The sequence below is a fragment of the Mizuhopecten yessoensis genome, unplaced genomic scaffold (genome assembly GCF_002113885.1).
Source record: "Mizuhopecten yessoensis strain PY_sf001 unplaced genomic scaffold, ASM211388v2 scaffold10687, whole genome shotgun sequence".
Taxonomy (NCBI): Eukaryota; Metazoa; Mollusca; class Bivalvia; order Pectinida; family Pectinidae; genus Mizuhopecten; species Mizuhopecten yessoensis.
Window position 1 is genome coordinate 210,574 of NW_018408671.1, and position 16,072 is coordinate 226,645.

Below are 16,072 nucleotides of genomic sequence, written 5' to 3' on the forward strand. Positions count from 1 at the left end.
TTCTGTTGTAAAAAAAACCTTAATTGTCTGATAGAGTAATGATTGCTAAAGGACCTGCGATAATCGGCAAAAATGGACATTATAAAACAAAATGGAATTAATAGTCTATATTATTTAAGACACACAAAAACAAAAAACTCTATTTCTGTTTACTATACTCAGGTGTTTTTTTGCCCATTTCTTTACCTATTACAAGACTCGAGCGACTTGTCAAAAATAGAAACGTCAATCAAGCAAGCCTTTTTACTTGACAATAAAGCAATATACAAAATGTGTTTCGTCAACCATTTATAAACGATCCATGAACACTTACCAATAGTCGATTCGTACAACAGTATTTGTGAAACTCTTAAATAATAAGATATATACGTTCTGTAAAGGGGCAGTAAAATGCGCCTTTTTCGAGAAAGAAAGTCCTTTTTGTCACTTTCGACAGAAGTAAATTCAGTATTCAGTATTGAAATNGGGGGGGTGTTGTGTCGCAAGACATATTTATGACAGAGAACTCGCTTAATAATAGACACGTTAAGTAATTTCAATGACAAAACACGTGCTTGTATTACCCCTAGTCACGTGTCTTAATCAAGGAATGCAACTCTAATTAAAACTTATTTTATACGTTCACTACACCGCATGTACATGAACATGTACAAGTGTGTAACGCGGAGTCACGGTCAACCGTGCAGTACGAAGAGCGTACAGGTGAAACGTAGTATACCACGTTCGACTAACGCTCCACGTTCACTCCACGTTCGCAGCAAACGTGTATAGCCGGTGGGGAGTGGATGGGATATTCTCCACCGTGGAGAGTGGAGTTGACACTATTAATACCTCCCCTCCACGCTATAGAACGCCACCGCGAAACGTGGGGACCGTATTACCCCAGGGACCAGAGGGGTTAAGAAAGCACCCCCCTGCTGTCAAAGGGTGACCTCATTTCTTCATCAGTATGGAACTTCTAGAGCATGTGTAAGCTGGCCACCACTCTGGGAAATCCACTGGTTTTTTTTGTGGGGTCATATACAACCTACCTCGGCCGAAAAGACATTTTTGGGAAAAAGGAGTAGGGGTACAGAAAGAGCTATTTCATTTCTCATCATTTTCATATGAATAATTAGATGGTATATATAGATCATGTATGCATCACTTAAAATCCTGAATCATACCGGTGGAACTTGAGAAGTTTTAAGGTTTTGCGCAATCATGATGCAAAATGGCCGCCGAAGCTGCCACGTCGAAGTTTTGACAACGACAAAAAAAAAAACCCCACTTTGTCGGCTCCCTTATCTTAACATCCCCAACAATTTTTAAGTCAACGGCACCACCAAGATGGCGGCCCTCCGCTATTGAGGAGTCTTTTGAAGATTTTAACATAATTGACCCCAGTGACCTTGAACATTGATCAAGGTCATTCATATTATTAAACTTGATAGTCCATTGGTTGAGCATGATATTCAACAAATATCATGACCTTGGGACACTTTGTTATTGAGAAGAAGATTTTTGAAGTTGTTACCCTGAAATAGCACAAATGAATTTGACCCCTAAATAAAATGAAAAGTTAGATATGGAAATTATCTACAAAATATGTACTTTCATAAATTCGCTCCAAGGATGACATCATATTTTCTTGCATCTTGCCAGCTCCATCATCTTGCCAGCTCCATCATCTTTAGGAACGTCGATAGCTCCAGGTCCAATATCATTTTCCTAGTGTTTAACTGTATGAAGGTGATGTTAGAAAGAAAGTAGCAGATACTTTCACTTTAGATAGTTCAAAAATCATTCTCCGGCGTTTTGAACAAGAATGGGAACAGTATCTTGACTTTGATGTGCCGGATGAAACGCCTGTTAGACACTCAACATAGTAGTGGTTATCTTGCTTTTGTCCCAACCTTCATTTTTACCGACCGGCATAGTGTTATGTTTGTCCATGTGTTGTCTCTCTAGTTTGAGTTAAATCATTGACACTGTCACTGAGCATGGATAATGGGTTTGGTTGGAGTTAAATCACTCAAATTGTCACTGAGCATGGATAATGTGTTTGGTTGGAGTTAAATCACTCAAATTGTCACTGAGCATAGATAATGTGTTCGGTTGGAGTTAAATCACTGAAATTGTCACTGAGCATGGATAATGTGTTTGGCTGGAGTTAAATCACTGAAATTGTCACTGAGCATGGATAATGTGTTTGGTTGGAGTTAAATCATTGACACTGTCACTGAGCATGGATAATGAGTTTGATTGGAGTTAAATCACTCAAATTGTCACTGAGCATAGATAATGTGTTTGGTTGGAGTTAAATCACTGAAATTGTCACTGAGCATGGATAATGTGTTTGGCTGGAGTTAAATCACTGAAATTGTCACTGAGCATGGAAAATGTGTTCGGTTGGAGTTAAATCACTCAAATTGTCACTGAACATGGATTATGTGTTTGATTGGAGTTAAATCACTCAAATTGTCACTGAACATGGATAATGTGTTTGATTGGAGTTAAATCACTCAAATTGTCACTGAACATGGATAATGTGTTTGCTTGGAGTTAAATCACTCAAATTGTCACTGAGCATAGATAATGTGTTTGGTTGGAGTTAAATCATTGACACTGTCACTGAGCATGGATAATGTGTTTGGTTGGAGATAAATCACTGAAATTGTCACTGAGCATGGACAATGTGTTCGGTTGGAGTTAAATCACTCAAATTGTCACTGAGCATAGATAATGTGTTTGGTTGGAGTTAAATCATTGACACTGTAACTGAGCATGGATAATGTGTTTGGTTGGAGATAAATCACTGAAATTGTCACTGAGCATGGATAATGTGTTTGGTTGGAGTTAAATCACTCACACAGTCACTAAGCATGGATAATGTGTTTGGTTGGAGTTAAATCACTCACACTGTCAGTGTGTTTGATTGGAGTTAAATCACCCGCACTGTCACTGAGCAAGGATAATGTGTTTGGTTGGAGTTAAATCACTCAAATTGTCACTGAGCATGGATAATGTGTTTGTTTGGGGTTAAATCACAGACACAGACGTTAATAAGCATAGATAATGTGTTTGGTAGAAGTTAAATCGCTGAGAGAGTCACTAAGCAAGGATAATGTGTTTGTTTGGATTTAAATCACTAAAACTGTCACTAAGCAAGGATAATGTGCTAGGTTGGAGTTAAATCACTCACACAGTCAGTGAACATGGATAATGTGTTTGGTTGGAGTTTAATCACTCACACTGTCACTAAGCACGGATAATGTGTTTGGTTCGAGGTAAATTACTCACACTGTCACTAAGCATGGATAATGTGTTTGGTTGGAGTTAAATCACTGACACAGACGTCACTAAGCATAGGTTATGTGTTTGTTAGAAGTTAAATCACTCACACTGTCACTAAGCATGGATAATGTGTTTGGTTGGAGTTAAATCACCCACACTGTCACTGAACATAGATAATGTGTTTGGTTGGAGTTAAATAACTCACACAGACGTCACTAAGCACAGATAAAGTGTTTTATTGGAGTTAAATCACAGACACAGACGTCAATACGCATAGATAATGTGTTTGATAGAGGTTAAATCACTCACACTGTCACTAAGCATGGATAATGTGTTTGGTCGGAGTTAAATTACTCCCACTGTCACTAAGCATGGATAAAGTGTTTGGTTGGAGTTAAATCACAGACACCGACGTCACTAAGCATAGATAATGTGTTTGGTAGAAGTTAAATCACTCACACTGTCACTAAGCATGGATAATGTGTTTGGTTGGATTTAAATCACTGAAACTATCAATAAGCATGGATAATGTGTTTGGTTGGAGTTCAATTACTCCCACTGTCACTAAGCATGGATAATGTGTTTGGTTGGTGTTGAATCACTCACACTGTCACTAAGCATGGATAATGTGTTTGGTTGGAGTTAAATCACTCCCACTGTCACTAAGCATGGATAATAGACAGTCACTAAGCAAGGATAATGTGTTTGTTTGGATTTAAATCACTGAAACTGTCACTTAGCAAGGATAACGTGTTTGGTTGAAGTTGAATCACTCACACAGTCAGTGAGCATGGATAATATGTTTGGTTGGAGTTAAAACACTCACTCTGTCACTAATCATGGATAAAGTGTTTGGTTGGAGTTAAATCACTCACACAGTCACTAAGCTTGGATAATGTGTTTGGTTGGAGTTAAATCACTCCCACTGTCACTAAGCATGGATAATGTGTTTGGTTGGATTTAAATCACTCGCACTGTCACTAAGCATGGATAATGTGTTTGGTTGGATTTAAATCACTGAAACTATCAATAAGCATGGATAATGTGTTTGGTTGGAGTTAAATCCCTTACACTGTCAGTGAACATGGATAATGTGCTTGGTTGGATTTAAATCACTTACACTGTCACTGAGCATAGATAATGTGTTTAGTAGAAGTTGAATCACTGAGACAGTCACTAAGCAAGGATAATGTGTTTGTTTGGATTTAAATCACTGAAACTGTCACTTAGCAAGGATAACGTGTTTGGTTGAAGTTGAATCACTCACACAGTCAGTGAGCATGGATAATATGTTTGGTTGGAGTTAAAACACTCACTCTGTCACTAATCATGGATAAAGTGTTTGGTTGGAGTTAAATCACTCACACAGTCACTAAGCATGGATAATGTGTTTGGTTGGAGTGAAATCACTCACACTGTCAATAAGCATGGATACAGTCACTGAACATGGCTGATGTGTTTGGTTGGAGTTAAATAACTCACACAATCACTACGCATGGATAGTATGTTTGGTTGGAGTTAAATCACTCACACAGTCACTAAGCTTGGATAATGTGTTTGGTTGGAGTTAAATCACTCCCACTGTCACTTAGCATGCATAATGTGTTTGGTTGGAGTTAAATCACTCCCACTGTCACTTAGCATGCATAATGTGTTTGGTTGGAGTTAAATCACTCCCACTGTCACTAAGCATTAAGCATGGATAAAGTGTTTGGTTGGAGTTAAATCACTCACACAGTCACTAAGCTTGGATAATGTGTTTGGTTGGAGTTAAATCACTCCCACTGTCACTAAGCATTAAGCATGGATAAAGTGTTTGGTTGGAGTTAAATCACTCACACTGGATAATGTGTTTGGTTGGAGTTCAATTACTCCCACTGTCCCTAAGCATGGATAATGTGTTTGGTTGGTGTTGAATCACTCACACTGTCACTAAGCATGCAGCATGGATAATGTGTTTTGTTGGAGTTATATCACTCCCACTGTCACTAAGCATGGAAATGTGTTTGGTTGGAGTTTAATCACTCCCACTGTCACTAAGCATGGATAATGTGTTTGGTTGGATTTAAATCACTGAAACTATCAATAAGCATGGATAATGTGTTTGGTTGGAGTTCAATTACTTCCACTGTCACTAAGCATGGATAATGTGTTTGGTTGGTGTTGAATCACTCACACTGTCACTAAGCATGCAGCATGGATAATGTGTTTTGTTGGAGTTATATCACTCCCACTGTCACTGAGCATGGTAATGTGTTTGGTTGGAGTTTAATCACTCCCACTGTCACTAAGCATGGATAATGTGTTTGGTTGGAGTTAAATCCCTTACACTGTCAGTGAACATGGATAATGTGTTTGGTTGGAGTTAAATCACTCCCACTGTCACTTAGCATGCATAATGTGTTTGGTTGGAGTGAAATCACTCACCCTGTCAATAAGCATGGATACAGTCACTGAACATGGCTGATGTGTTTGGTTGGAGTTAAATAACTCACACAATCACTACGCATGGATAGTATGTTTGGTTGGAGTTAAATCACTCACACAGTCACTAAGCTTGGATAATGTGTTTGGTTGGAGTTAAATCACTCCCACTGTCACTTAGCATGCATAATGTGTTTGGTTGGAGTTAAATCACTCCCACTGTCACTAAGCATTAAGCATGGATAAAGTGTTTGGTTGGAGTTAAATCACTCACACAGTCACTAAGCTTGGATAATGTGTTTGGTTGGAGTTAAATCACTCCCACTGTCACTAAGCATGGATAATGTGTTTGGTTGGATTTAAATCACTCGCACTGTCACTAAGCATGGATAATGTGTTTGGTTGGATTTAAATCACTCACACTGTCACTAAGCATGGATAATGTGTTTGGTTGGATTTAAATCACTCGCACTGTCACTAAGCATGGATAATGTGTTTGGTTGGATTTAAATCACTGAAACTATCAATAAGCATGGATAATGTGTTTGGTTGGAGTTCAATTACTTCCACTGTCACTAAGCATGGATAATGTGTTTGGTTGGTGTTGAATCACTCACACTGTCACTAAGCATGGATAATGTGTTTTGTTGGAGTTATATCACTCCCACTGTCACTAAGCATGGTAATGTGTTTGGTTGGAGTTAAATTACTCCCACAGGCGTCACTAAGCATGGATAATGTGTTTGGTTGGAGTGAAATCACTCACACAGTCAATAACCATGGATAATGTGTTTGGTTGGTGTTGAATCACTCACACTGTCACTAAGCATGCATAATGTGTTTGGTTGGAGTTAAATCACTCCCACTGTCACTAAGCATGGATAATGTGTTTTGTTGGAGTTAAATCACTCACACAGTCAGTGAATATGGATAATGTGTTTGGTTGGAGTTAAATCACATTTACTGACGTCACTGAGCACGGATAATGTGTTTGGTTAGAGTTGAATCAGATGTACTGACGTCACTGAACACGGATAATGTGTTTGGTTAGAGTTGAATCACTTGTACTGACGTCATTGAGCAAGGATAATGTGTTTGGTTGGAGTTAAATTACTGGTACTGACGTCGCTAAGCACGGATAATGTGTTTGGCTGGAGTAAAATTACAGGGTCTGACGTCGCTTAGCACGGATAATGTGTTTGGTTGATGTTAAATCACTCGCACTTACGTATTATATCAAATTTTATTCACATAACGATACTTTAATCAACATATTGAATCGAGGATAAGGCAAAATTCTTTTAACTGACATTATAATATGGTTATCCAAGGGTTCAAAACAATTACTTCGGATAATATACACACAATTATAAAGATGATTATACATAGTAAATTAATTATTTAAGTGCTATCCCTGAGGATGTCCTTCCCCATCAGACTCCTCTACATGTGCCTGGCGTTCTATATCTGTGAGCATAATGTAGCCAACTTTGTTTGATATGGTTTTTAACAGCTTGCTTTTATGACGGTATACACATATTGTCATACACGCTATGCCTACTATAATAAAAATATTTATAAATACTATCAACACTATTTTTCCTGACGACTGTATAGGCCAGCATCCCCATGGATCGAATCTTTTTATATCGGATAATTTTGTAGGGTTTTTCATCCATTCAAGCATCTGTTTGATATTGACGATATAAACATCATCATGGTCCATCATATCCTTGATCGCTCTCTCCATTGCTCTTTTGTTAAACGCATAGTTTAACCAAACAGCATGAATATGGAATCCGTACGGAGACCTGTTACCATTGTAACGACTGTAGAAGTTATCCATGATATATTTATAAGCATCCTCCTCATTCCATGCAGTGTTATAGCAATGATCGATGAAAGCACACGGAAACTGATGTTTGTAGTCAATCATAGCATTGATAGGTATTTGCCAGAACCCTTTGTGACTCTCCATTGGACATATTTTGTCACACGGTAAAGGCCATCCGTAATCGAGAGTGAAGGGCCAAGCATCGTCACCATCCATCCCTGCTCTTCTGTAGATCAGTGAAATATCGTACGTAAAGCCAAGATCTTCTAAAGCATATATCTGTGGATCGCCTGCCGTAACGAGATATGGACTTCGCCATCCAACCACCTCCTCCATTGGAATACCAGTATGATTGGCAATGTTGTTTTTCTGCTCTTCCGCTTCCTGTCGAACTTTGCTTCCCGTGTCAATGTTCTGATGTGAAACGCTGTGGACCGCGAGTTCAAATCCAGCTTCATAGTACTTCTTCAACATAGTGTAGTCAGTGTACGTGTCTGATACAAATAAAGTGATACTCACAGGGCATCCGTTTGGATTAGTTACGTTACTCAAAAACAGGTAATCGTAATGATGAGATACCTGGCCATGTACAGCATCATCAAAACCGAAGTACACCATCTGTGGGATATCACTTCGCTTCATAAGATGTTGAAATGTACTACAGAAACATTTCGGTAGGAAGCAGTTCACGTTTTGTAAGCAAACGCCACGTGACATTACGACACTAGTGCCAAGAAAAAGCAAGCAATAACACATAACATGAACTAACATGGCGGTTTTTGTAGTTGCTCTGACCGTTGTTGCATGCACTGTGATGTCCAGGTCTGTCGACATGAACTCTCGTTATATAAGACCACCTCTCGGGCTTCAATTTAAATACAAAGAGAATAATAATTCGCTTGCGGCTATTGTAGCTAGTTAATGTATTTGGTCGTCTTGAATGACTCGTTATGACACGGCCTAAAAGTTGATTGGTATCATAGACCATTTGTATAAGTGTGTGTGTGTATGTGTCTTATATATATTATATACAATGTATAGTTGATCGGTATCATAGACCATTTGTATCAGTGTGTTTGTGTGTATGTGTCTTATATATATTATATACAATGTATAGTTGATCGGTACCATAAACCATTTGTATAAGTGTGTGTGTGTGTATGTGTCTTATATATATTATATACAATGTATAGTTGACTGATGTACCCGTTATTGGACGAAAGCGCTAGCAACTCTAGATCTGTCTTCTTATTTGCTCATTTTCATAATTTTTCAAATGTTTATGTGTACTAGCACGGACATAGATAATCTAATTCCGTGGTATTAGTATACATACGTAGTATACAGTGATATCAGACCATCTGAACAGTGTAGAAAAGTAATATTTTGTTAGATATCAGAATCATATATATCTTTCTATACACGTACAATCAATTAGAATGTGTACCAACATCACGTGTTTGGTGGTTTGCATTCTTCAACGTTAAGTGAAAGAAAAATGAGCTAACTTCATGCTGGCAATAGTCTCTGACGTCATAACATCGGATCTGGTCATCATACTAACTGATAACGTATGTATAAATTATGAATATGATTTTTATCAACGAGTTCCTATCCGGACACCGTGACCTGGTTTAAATGTAGTACACGTTCAACTACATACTCCCGGGCCGTTTTCGTTTAAACGGCTGAACCGGTCGGACCACAGTTGTTCGTTTATTAAATAAAGTCGGACCTAGTGACAAAGCCTTGCAAGGCCTGCATATACCCGAAATTGTTACATTTAGTAACCGGTTGTTCCACATAAACGAACAGGCCCCAAGACTACTTACCTGTACTTGCTTATAGTATGAATTGAGCTTGAAGCCATTTGTACAAGTTGCTTTCACTAAGAACCGTTTGTGACTATTTAATTGCTGATTGCTATCACGGACGTATGTCAAGCCAGCTAAATGTGTTCAAGGAGAAATGACGATCCTATTGTTCATTAAATATATACACTGTGTATCAGACTTTGTATATATGATACTTGATTAAACATATGAGCTATCCCATATAACTTTCTTACAAGTGATGTCATATAAAATATGATATTCTATGAAACTATCTTTTATAAGGTATAAAATAATTTGTATGCTATGTAAGACATCCTGTATCTTTTATGTTGTTAAGTATTTCATGAAGTTTATAGAATATATGAAATCTTACTGACTCAAAAAAAACATCCGCCTAAATTACCCTTGTGTTTATGGTATCGTACATGTACTGTTATTACATGCAGCATTACCATTTAACTTTGCATAAATGTTGAGTTTATCTGTCATAAGACTTTTCAGTTGATCGTAATGGTCTTCTCAATACAACTCTGTGGCATTGTCCCACAGTGTGACACAGGGTTAGGTCATCTCGATCAGTATGACACAGGGTTAGGTCATCTCGATCAGTATGACACAGGGTTAGGTCATCTCGATCAGTATGACACAGGGTTAGGTCATCTCGATCAGTATGACACAGGGTTAGGTCATCTCGATCAGTATGACACAGGGTTAGGTCATCTCGATCAGTATGACACAGGGTTAGGTCATCTCGATCAGTATGACACAGGGTTAGGTCATCTCGATCAGTATGACCAACTTCCTATTGGTTAAAATCGCTCCAAGGATGACATCATATTTTCTTGCATCTTGCCAGCTCCATCATCTTGCCAGCTCCATCATCTTCATCATCTTGCCAGCTCCATCATCTTGCCAGCTCCATCATCTTTAGGAACGTCGATAGCACCAGGTCCAATATCATTTTCCTATTGTTTAACTGTATGAAGATGACGTTAGAAAGAAAGTAGCAGATACTTTCACTTTAGATAGTTCAAAAATGATTCTCCAGCGTTTTGAACAAGAATGGGAACAGTATCTTGACATTGAGGTGACAGATGAAACACCTGTTAGACACAAGGACAAACTGAAATGTCTGCAAATTACAACATCTTCGAGCATAGTAGTGGTTATCTTGCTTTTGTCCCAACCTTCATTTTTACCGACCGGCGTAGTGTTATGTTTGTTCCTGTATTGTCTCTCTATCTCTCATTGTTAATAAAGACAGAATTCTGTACGCATCGCCAAATATCACTTAACTTTTGGACGGCCATATTGGATCTAAGACTCATGCATATAGGGTACCGTTGTAGCAGCTATCACGTACCATTACTCTCAAACTCTCAACTGCCCACAGTGTAGACTTTCACTGCATGTAGTTTATTCGGATTTGGATATGATAAATCATCAGCCATATTACCTGAAACCATTGTCTTCTGCATGGGGGCATTATTTTGCGGAATAAACGTTTATACATTGGTGTACCGTGAACTATCGGGTTCCTAGGCGAAATTTTACCTCATTATGAGCAACGTTCTGCCTTCTGTCCAATATTTGAATGACTAGGTCATCGATAACGCTAGTCCTTACGTACGGTCATGATCATCAACTTAAACATTTGGTGAAATATTTGTATCTTGTCTACTTGGTGATGTGGATACCGCACAAAAAGTCTAGCGTGACAGAAACGGAACAGTTGTCTTGGTGACCAAACATATGATTGACTGATTGTGTGACGTCATGGTGGAGATTCTTTTTCGTTAATGATGTACTGTAGTATTAGAAACTCCAATGTCGAGACTTATAAAGTTAGAAGTAATGAATTTAAGCTCATATGAGAAACAAACATAGCCTGATTATTACGTAATACCGAACTAAGACATACATGAAGATTAGTGCCAAATTGCTCTATATTATTTTGGATATAATTTTATTGAAATCCGACGGCCTACATACATACTTCTTTAAACTAATGCTATGTATTCCTGACTAATGTCGGGTAGAAATGACTTGCAATATTATCGGTTATTGATATTATGTACATCCCTCATTATCAGGCAATACGTGTCACTCAGCCTTATCTTGATGTAGCGTTCCGGCCAAGTAGGCCGACAGTCGCCAAAAACAATGACAATGTATATATGTTTATGAAGAAGACACATTAGAGTGTTAATTTTAAGTTGTCATCGTTCCAAATAAAAATTAACGATTCGTATATAATTTCCAAATTGTTGAATTGTTTCCATACACTGGTCCCGGTACATTAATTTATTGTCTAGACAAGCGTGAACAGGTGTATTCTATTCCTGTAAAGGCACAAAACACATGTACACCCCAAGTAGACTACTATTATACGTCCGTATAGTGTTCATTTTATCATTGATTGAACTATGACTCCTGTACGTCAATTGTCCCGGTTATACACAAACTATGTGTGTTCTTCGTAAGATAATCAATATATATCGAAGTTTAAAAAGACAAAAAGAGCTCTTGAAAATCTGAAAAAAAATGCTAACGAAATTAAGATTAAACATGATAACCAACAATGTATGGATCTCTTATCTACAACATAATATTGTTGAGTGACCAGCGTATTATTTTCTAATAACCACACGGGCAAGGCACAGACTAACCCCCATCCCCATATATGCTTATAATTATATTGACACCATATACGCATGTTAGGGGTTGGGGGTTAGTCTGTGCCTTGCCCCTGTGCTAATAACGAGTAGGAATTTGGAGGTCATTAGTTTCCTTATCGATATACGGAACACACACAACTATATTTACATCGTTATATACAAAATCGATTTTATGATCGGTATTGTTCGACTCAAATACTAGTGAGTGTTGGTAAAGCTAACGATTTACGAAAGTTAAACATCTATTACGGTACGTCTTGTTCCTATACATCGCGGCTAAATGGTCGCAATGGAGGAGGAATGAGATCAAACGGCGCCAGTCTTCAGGCAGCCATTAGTTTTCCAGAGTTTCGGACTCCGACATGATGTCCATGTTTATAGAGACACATATTTCCAAACGTCATGCTGTATACCAAGTGAAATATTTGCTCACTTTGACCAAGGTTTTTTTAACCTTTGGATTCTCAAGCGATTGGTTTGGAACTACTGTCCCATCCCAAGGTTGGATATTGACCAGTCTATCCGGATATACATACTAGCAGACCCGATATATATCAGTCATTATATTTAAACATTGAAATATCAGTTTTAAAATAAAATTACTTGTAAAGTGGATATTTTTACTGTCACTTAACCGACCAGGTAGTGTGAAAAATAACAATTTGTTAACATTGTCAAGTGTGATGTCACAGTATATATAGATCTGACGTCTGACGTCTTCGTTTAACTTCTTTCAGTTGGCATTCAAAGGCAATATGAATGCCAACTGGACAAAGGCATATTCAATGAAGCGCGCTAGCCTATGAATGCCAACTGGAAGCAGTTCAATACTTATATTTACAATTTTTGAATCTGTTAATCTCATAAAAAAATCAATTACACTCATTATTATTCAGCATTCGTGAGTTTTTCTTGTTTTATATAAAAATGTTCACCCATTCGGACATATAACTGTTATTTATCATGAAACCAAGAACATCTTCTGTATATTATGTCAGATACAAGTCACAGTCGGTAGATATAAAATATTCATCAAAACACACTGTTACAATGACTAGAATTTAATGTGCCAAACTGGAAATATATACATGTATAAATGAACGATACGCATAGCACTCTGGTTATATAGCACGATTAGGGGTGTAGAGGAATTCTACCTGGCCGCCTCGACGGAGGCGTACATTATTAATTACAGGTAATTCTTACCTTACAGCTTAACAATGCAGTAATTAATATACTGTATAGTCACGTATACCCGCCATATCCGACAACCTACAGTCGACACAGGAGGCCGATACGCCAGACCTGGAGATCGTAGATACTTCTATACCGATCAATATCCCCATATTATATCACTAATCAAATATTTCTGATCCGATTATTTGCGCACATGATAAAAACCGACATATAGACATATTGATATAAATTACATTTAAACTTCACCAAGCACAAAGTTCATATTTTATATTTAAATTATCTTAATAGTTTAATACTGGAGGGCCATACAGGTTATCGTAATCGTCTTCATTTAAATTCAATCGATCGGAGTTTCATTTCAGGCGGTAACACAAGCAAATATAAGTGTTCAAGATTATATATCTAGAATAAATATACAGTGTAGCACAACCAGGGGTCTATAGAACACTTGGAGTGATATCAGAGCTGTGTTATTGTTAACCTATGTATACCTATTGTACCAATAGACTTAATCCATGCTTAGCCGATAACGGGATTAGTTCAATGTCCATACTCATTCATATGACCAATCAATACATATTTCTTATAAACTGTAAAAAGAATGATCTCAATTGAAATCCTTACATTTTTTCGAAACTTTAAGAAAGTATGTCCCGTTTTTAATGTATGTTTCTTTCTGTAAAACGTTCGCCATAATGGTTTTCCAAACAAAAACGAAAATAAGCACTGAAATGTCTTGAAGCATTAAGTCCGGAGTAACGAATTCATCTGAAAAAAAGCGTTTTCCGTTTTAATGAGTTTGTTCATGTAGATGACGTATCAGTAACTTACGTCACATATTGAGGGGGTGGCTCTCAGCCTCTCTATGGTAACCATGGTAACGTCTGATGATGATAGAACGCGCGCGCACACATAGAACCTGAATGACACAATGTAATACTGATATGTACTGTCGTTGCTGGTCAAGTCCTCCAGTATGTGGCAGATCAAATGACCATACATTGACTGCGAAATTATCGTTGAGCAATACCAACAGAACACGGGTCCATCGTTGACCGGAAGTAGTTTAGTATGTTTCCGATTTTGCGTTGTTCCTAGCAAGGGGCCGAATCTTACAGGAGGGTTTCCGGGTACCACCGTCCGTCCACATGCACTTCTTACAGTCCTCGAACAACTCCATCTTGGCCCAGGAATGTCGACCGCCTTCCATGAACGTATTTTCCAGTTTCCACGTCTGGGACACTTTGGCTCGGGACGATGTGGTGGGGCGTCCCACCCGCCGCGTTACTTCGTCCTGTTCTGCCTCTGTCATGGTGCTAGGGGATCGCTCTGGAACCATCACGGGCGGGGCAGGAGGCCCAACCCTCTGCTGAAACCACGGGGATGTCAAAGACGGCATTTTATATCGTTTTATAGAAGTATAATCTCTTATTCCTTCAGATTATGTACGAATTTAAATCTCTTCCCTCAGACTTCTGCGTAGAACTTATTGTCAGTTTAAACTATTCCAGCATGCCATTACATCATAATTGCCTCCGACTGTATTCCTAGACTAGCCCAGGACGCGTCCAATAGCACTATGACTAACGCTCCGCTGATATATCGATATATATGTCCTGTTGCTCAGATAAGCGGTACTGTGGTTCTGGAGCAAATGATAGAGTGAATGTTTTTCAAAGTTCTTAAATACATAATCCTCCCGAGTCAGAGGTGAGAGCTGTGGGGGTAAGCCACCTGATAAGTAAACTTAGCTGTGTGTAGCAGGTATATAATCAGTGTCCCGAGTAGGCAAGTGATTAAATATAATAGAGTTTTACACCAACACAAAAGCGCGATCTGCATATCTTTGTAAAACGTATCCCACAACTAATCTGCATTCCAGCTGTTAGCTTCACTCCAATTTCAAAACTAATATATATCGAAAATAAAAACGTTATTACTACCGGCTTCCTCTTTATTTCATACCCTGATTATTTTGAATCCTTGCATGAAACATATGCTGTCTTTTTCTGATAAATGTATTTAAGGCGTAACAGATTTACTAATATTAATTTTATCTGAAAGCTAACAATACTTTTACAATAGACCGCTATTGTTTGGCAGTACGTATACATTTACAAAAGCACTAATAAATTCAATAACTGATCACGTGACTCGCTACCATGATCAGTCGTACCAAGTTTCATAAGCTTAATGGCATATTCAGGTAAAGTTTGAACATTTGATATTTTATAAATAATTAAATTTGAGACAATAAATGCATATCCTAATGGGTCTGAAATTATCACCGCCCAGAGAACAATTGGGTTGAAAAGCGGTTGATCTGGGGATTGTATTTAATGAGATATTATGCTAATAACACTCAAACAGTCACCGTATAATAAGTAGCTGTCACCGTGACGTGTATCGCCAAGGCGCGGGTACGCGTGTGACAGGAAAATCAGTGGAGCGGTTGGGTGTCGCCTGTCTGTCCATATCTCTCTAGATATGCCTATAGCTATATCAACATACATTAGATGTAAAATTCTCTTTCAAAATTCTAATATTTCATCGTTTTTTATTGATTTGTCAAGCAAAAAAATTTATTTTTTATTTTCATTGTCAAATATTAGGAGGATGAGACCGGGACGTCTGCGATATTTAGTGTGTTTTGTCTCGTGTTAGCGGTTGACATCTCCTGGGCGAGATCTATACACACGTTAATCGATACATCTAAACAATCGAGTATATTGGCTGTTTGACGAACTGTTTGGAAAGTCTAGACACGTGCCAACACTCGGGAGACAGACTGCCTAGTAACACTGCCCGGGAGGTCAGGGGGGGGGGGG

At 38.2% G+C, this 16,072-nt stretch overlaps 1 protein-coding gene across 1 annotated transcript; it reads right to left on the minus strand.

The window, feature by feature from the left end:
• Positions 1-6,989: 6,989 nt before the first annotated feature.
• LOC110461851 lies at positions 6,990-8,355 on the minus strand. Its single transcript, XM_021515559.1, has one exon. The coding sequence runs from the start codon at positions 8,303-8,305 to the stop codon at positions 7,109-7,111; it is 1,197 nt and encodes a 398-aa protein (XP_021371234.1). The 5' UTR covers positions 8,306-8,355; the 3' UTR covers positions 6,990-7,108.
• Between the last annotated feature and the right edge of the window lie 7,717 nt (positions 8,356-16,072).

Excerpts from the sequence above, each read along its gene's own strand:
- LOC110461851 (XM_021515559.1), bottom strand. The coding sequence starts at position 8,305 with ATGTTAGTTCATGTTATGTGTTATTGCTTGCTTTTTCTTGGCACTAGT.